At 51.8% G+C, this 6000-nt stretch overlaps 2 protein-coding genes across 2 annotated transcripts in view; one reads left to right on the forward strand and one right to left on the reverse strand.

Moving 5' to 3' along the window:
- The window catches only part of LOC135907562 (endothelin-converting enzyme 2-like), a 103881-nt gene extending 98087 nt beyond the window's left edge, over positions 1 to 5794 (forward strand). The window contains exon 5 of the mRNA XM_065439240.1: positions 5577 to 5794. Within this exon, the coding sequence (XP_065295312.1) occupies positions 5577 to 5750 (174 nt within the window). The 3' untranslated portion in view covers positions 5751 to 5794. The remainder of the gene's footprint in view (positions 1 to 5576) is intronic.
- LOC135907580 (uncharacterized) lies at positions 1570 to 4640 on the reverse strand. The gene has a single exon (XM_065439262.1). The coding sequence runs from the start codon at positions 4638 to 4640 to the stop codon at positions 2967 to 2969; it is 1674 nt and encodes a 557-aa protein (XP_065295334.1). The 3' UTR covers positions 1570 to 2966.
- Positions 5795 to 6000: the final 206 nt, after the last annotated feature.

Consider the following 6000-nt stretch of genomic DNA (forward strand, 5'->3'; position numbering starts at 1 on the left):
TGGTGATTGAGCCACCATCGTCGGCTTGCACAAGCAGTACAGCATACGGCGCGCGGCCGTGAGGTTATTGCACTTGCAATTTATAGGGAACATCGCGGCGACGCCGACAGCGGAAATGCGTCTGGAGTGTCCATATAATGGCTATCGCAATATCGCAATAAAAATTGTATTGTGGAGCACTTTTGCGGCAGCGTGCCAATTGGTATTGAGCGAGCTAACTCTCATCCAGGGACGCCTGCGCCGAGCTATATAACGGCCACGTTGAGTGCGGAAAACGTTCCCACGGCGAGCGCACACCGTTTTCTTCCGCTTTCCGCAAAGGGCAGCCACGCCATAAGGTTGTGCCATGCTTCTCCAGGTTGCGATATAATCCCTATCTGTTAAACAGCGGTTAGCAGTAAACGACCACTCGCGAATCGGTGGCTAAGGAGTGGAAAGAACAAAAGTACATGGAAATATTTTTTTCTTCTGTGCAAGAAAGTACAAGATTACATGCCTCATTGACGAAAACTATAAATTGTAATGACCAATTATAAGCGCAGCAGAAAGTAAAAATAACGAGCTGCAATACAGTAACCACCAATTGGTCTTCAGTACAAACAAAACTAGAACTGAATAAATCACGCATAGAATAGAACATTCGTTATGTGAAAGAGTGTGAAAGAAGACCGTGAATACATGCAATGTGCGCCGAGCTGCCAGTCGCGCAGCCATTTTGCGTCATTCGCAGGTGTCCTTCACGCTCGGAAAACAATTTTTTTCTACCATGTATTAAGCAACATAAAGCTGTATCAGGACATTCTCATCATGCTCTACAATTTTCTCATTGACGCTTTTCATCTAAATATAACATTTGCGAAATAACTAATTATTAATACTATTTATGTCATTAGGTGGTATCCAAAATATAATCCGAGTGTCTCCAAGCGAGGCCAGGCTACATTACCTTGGTTCGGTCCGAGTCCCTCCATGTGTTCTGGGCACGAAACTATGCCGTCACGCCATGGGAGAGCTTCATACGCTTCTCAAAGCTGCTGACGGGGCAGCACTGTGGGGTGATCGTTCGCGTACAGAACGTTTGCGTTGTGCTAGACGAGTTGATTGGTACGGTTCGTTCTGTGCATGCATTGCCCTATTTCTCGAGTTTTGTAGGCTGTTTAGCCGATGTGGTTTGGTGGGACGACAATGCCCAACGTGATGCGTGCCGGGGTGCCGTTTCAGCTACGAGAGAACGGCAGAAAATGTTTCGTTGTTTTGTTTACCGCGTAGCAAGGTGCAGCGCGAGAAATGGAAGTGGGCCGTACCGCGGCAGGAAAGTTGCCGTTTCAACTTCGTATGCAAATATACGCGTTTGTGCGCGAAACACTTCGATGGCTCGGACATCATCACTCCTTACAATTTCGATATCAACGCCGAGTCCCTGGAGCGTGAAAAGCCGACGCCAAAGCCTAAATCCGCCACAAAGGTTTTTCAAGGCCTTCTAGCGTACCTCACCAAATCTGAACCTCGGTTCCGCTCATCGATAGTTCGGCCCCCATGCAAACAACCACATGAGTCGTCGGGTTCGATTCAAGAGCGCTCATTTCTTTATTTTAAGAAAGTGTCTGAGCAAGAAGAAATCGCTGGCTCTCCGGTAATCGAGAATAGACTTAGGCATGAAATGGCAACCAGCAAACCAGAATGGTTGGAGATGATACTAGCCACGACCTTAAAATGGGTGGAGTGTTTGATTGCAACGGCATGTCCCACCACACTACAGTGCACCACACCGCACCACGCCATACTGTGCACTGGTTCATATGGACGCTGACCAGATAGAAGAAAAGCGGCTGAAGACCACACGACAGGCAGCGAAATACGCTCGGGAGACAGAGCACACTGCCTACCTACAAGAAGAATGAATTTACTTCTGGGGCTTTGCGTGCCCAAACCACGATTTAATTATGAGGCACGCCCTACTGGTGCACTCCGGGATAACTTTGAGCACCATGGGATCTTCAACGGGTCCGTAATGCATGGGACACGGGTCTTTTTTTTTGCATTCGCCTCCATTGAAATGCGGCCGCCATGGCCGGGATTTGATCGCACGACCTCGTGCTTAGCAGCGCAAGACCATAACCGCTAAGCCATCGCGGCGGGTAGAAGCACCTTTCTTCGCCATCTCTCGAGGCGTCGGAAAACCGGTACCGCGAAACTCACGGACGGCTGGCGTTCAGCGCTCAGCGCCAAAACATGACAATGTAGCATATGGTGCACTGCACCTGCCATTTGAACGTCGCCCTCGGAAATGAAAAATGCCACTTCAGCGTACTAGAACTTATACTTTGAGTGATACTTGAACAAAGATTACGAAACTCAGGAGCATTTTTTGCAACTCTTCTGGGCAGTAACTAGCTTATGTAATGCGTAACTTTACAAAGGGTAGGGGGGGCGGGGGGCTAGAGACTGCATTATCTTAAGTTTGGCTGGTTGCGTGGGTCTCGTTTTGTTCTCGCGACTTGCCGGGATGTTCTAGTTTAAGTGCCCGGATAAAGACTCTGGCGTTTCGCTCAAGCCCACTTGATAGTCGCCAACAACGGGAGCTAAAAGTATTTCGTGCTTAACCATGCGGTATTGGTGCTGTGGCAACTTGTGTTCGTTTAGGAGTTCAATTGCGATGTGTTATGAAATGCTTATGTTTTATGCTTTAGTGCTCAGCAACAATCGATTATGCATTCTGTATTTATTGCCATTCATTTGCTGATGTTTCCTGCGCCCCAATGCATGTCTCCATTGTTTTGATGTTCTTTGTGAGTGGTTTTAGAATGGGAAAAAGAAGAGATAAGTACAGCGCTGTTACTGCCTCTCGTGCGAGGGCACCTCCACGGCGCTGTACGGGTGAGGGGAAAGGGGCAAAAAGGGTAGTGAAGAGAACAGAGTAAAGAGGTGATAGCCCAGCGGTAAGGTACGTCAGGAAGGCGCGGCGGCTACAGCCGCTCGTACAGTTCGGCGCCGTCCAAGAAGTCCAGCAGAGCCGCGAAGGCGCGTCCGGTCACTGATGAATGCGCCGTTGGAAACAGAAGCGCCTCGGTGCTGTCGCACGGCAGTCCGAGGCGTCGATAAGCGCTCGTGAGCGCGTCGCGCTGCACCGAGTACTCGGGGCACCGCAACAGTACATGCTCCAAGTCCTCCACATCGGCACACTTCAGGCAAAAGGGGCTCCCCGTACCTTGTAAGCGGTGGATCCTTGCCGCGGTGCGGTGGCAGCCGATGCGGAGGCGAAGCAGCAGTGCCCGGTCTCGTCGGTGGAGGCCCGTACGTGGCAGCAACTTCGGCGGCTTGCCACTGGCGACACGTGCGTCCGGGTGTCTCGCTCGTAGCATGCCGGCCACGGTGTGACGGGCGACGTCAAAGGGAGTCACCACGAGCGACCGGGGCACTGGCGCAGTGTGTGCGGCCTTCGCGAGCCGGTCCGCTTCCTCGTTCCCGTGTATGCCGATGTGGGCAGGCACCCACTGCAGAACGAGGTCGCATCCCTGCTCGCAAACGCCACGCATCTTGTGTAGGAGGCGCTGAATCAGCGGGGGTCCCTGGTCGGCTCTGGACAGCATGTGTAGTGCCGCGCGGGAGTCCGTCAGGATGGCCGCCGCAGGGATGCGCCGCTGGTATATGAGCTCGGCCGCCAAGTCGATGGCCGCCAGCTCCGCGTGCGTAGATGAGACCGCGTTCAAAACGCGGCACTGACTGTGCGCGGGGATCTCAGGAGCTACGCACGCGGCAGCAGCAGCACCGTCCCGCAAGACGGAGCCGTCGGTGAAGACGAGCACCCGGCCGGCCAGCTGCTCGCTGATGGCTGCAGCCGTCTCTTGTTGCAAGGCGCAGAGCGCTGTATTGCGCTTGCCTCGAACGCCAGGGATGGTCGTGCGGACGAGCAGACGACGCTCTCGATGCGGGGGCGGAGCAAGCCACGCACACGTGGCGCCACCCCGTACCAGGCTGGCAAACTGGGCGGCGCGGCGACCCATGCCGGAGCTCGGGAGAGAGTGCAGCCGGCTGATCAGCTGCTGGCCGTGCCGCGAGCGATGTAGGCGCTCCACGTGGTTGAGGGCGCGCCCCTCGGCACGGAGAGAGATGGGTGTCTCCCCCGCCTCGGCGAGAGTGGCGCCGCTCTGTGAAGATCGCGGGAGGCACAGGAACTGGCGGATGACGGCTCGGTGATCCGCGTCCATCACCTTCCATTGCGTTGGCTGCAGGTCCGCCAGCGGTAGAGCGTACAAGATCCGCGCTGAGGCCACGGAATTGTAGAGGCGTAGTGCGAGAGACGGCGAGCAGCCCTGGCCACGAGCGAGCAGGGATCGCGCAGCGCCCGCCACCTGCGCGGCACCTTTCCGCAGGGCAGCTACTGCAGCACACCAGTTCAGCCGTCGGTCGATGACAAGGCCAAGGTAGCGAACCCGCTTCTCCCACGGAAGTAGCACTCCATGGAGGGTGAAGCGCGGCGTGCGGTACTGCCCATCGTACTTTGGGTGCACGATGAGCGCCTTGGTCTTGGCTGCCGAGAGGGTGAGGCCGATGCCGCTGATGTAAGCATCGACCCCGTCCAGCGCGTCTTTGTCCTTCTTATATCTGCCCCATGCATTATAACAAACTTCTTGCAGCATTGAGAATGGTCGATCTGTCGTGACCGGACGCCTCTTTGTGTTATCTGCATGACACTTTTTTTAAAGAATGCATAAATGATCGTCCTTGTATGTTTTTGCACCAACGCGTTTTATTTCTTTTTCTGATTGAATTATAACATTCTAGTGTTTTCTAGTTTTTGACCATGACAAAAATACCAGAACTGATGATCAGAACATTTTAACCTCTTGCAGATAGCTGCAAAAACACTCATACATATAATTTAGGTGTGCGTTGAAGGACCGCAGGTGGCTCAAATTAATCAGGATTACTGCGCTACGCCGTGCTTCATAATCATATCCTGGGTTTGGCACGTAAAAGCCCAGAAGTTTTTTTTTTAATGACCCACCGTGAGAAGCAGCATGTTTTGAGAGGCTATTTGTTTTTTCCGGAGCGCTCATTTCATAGCAGAAGATCCGCTCAGGCAGATATTTACGAGGAAGTAAAGCGACGCTTGGGGAAGTTCAGAAAGCTAGATTACCGAGGTTGCCCAAGACACAACCACAGCGGTAGCGGCATTCGCATGCCCTCCCATGCACAGTTACACATCTTGCGGCGGGCGCTGGCTCTGAGGTGGCAGTGAGGTGGCAGTTTCGTGACCAGAAAAAAAAAACACGGAAAAGCTCTGGTTCGGTTCAGCTTCGTGCCATTTGCATACTTTAAAACCTTGGTGCATGATGGTTGGGACACCCTGTACGAATGAATGATAGTTTTATATGGGCACGTTGAGCAGGAAAAAAAACGCCGAGCCAGAATTTCGTGAGCTAACGGTCATAAGACAATAACGTAAAGAGTAGCTTTAAACACCACCGACATCTAGTGCTGTTGATGTTATTAGTGTTCCTGTATTTCTACACATGTATGAGCAGAGCGAGGTGGTGTGGTTTCATTTTGTTCAACTATTTTGCTTCTTGCAGGAGTTTTTTATCACGGCCTGCTTCAGCCTTTGTCGTTTGCCCCAAACAGTTATTGGATCACTGGCCGGGAGCTGCAACAAGGCCGTTATGCATTCAGCCGCATTCTCCGAAGCATTCGGATGCAAGAATGGAAGAAACATGAATGCATCCCGGATGTGCTCGTATTTTGACTGACATTTCGAAAGCGTGTTCGAGTTTAAGAAATCTTTTCGAAGATATTGCCTAGTATGCTTGCTTGATTTACCGTTTTCCACGTGAGAGGTAATATTTCAAGGAATGTTGTGTTTTTATGAAGCTGATCACATAGAATTTTCACTCATAAAGTGGTAAACACACTGGGATTTAATAGAGTTGATTAATTATTAATTTAAAAGGGTTAAAAAACATGCTGCCCAGAATGTGAAAGAAATGCGGCTTCTTCTTT

Source organism: Dermacentor albipictus, chromosome 1, assembly GCF_038994185.2.
Source record: "Dermacentor albipictus isolate Rhodes 1998 colony chromosome 1, USDA_Dalb.pri_finalv2, whole genome shotgun sequence".
NCBI classification, from domain to species: Eukaryota; Metazoa; Arthropoda; class Arachnida; order Ixodida; family Ixodidae; genus Dermacentor; species Dermacentor albipictus.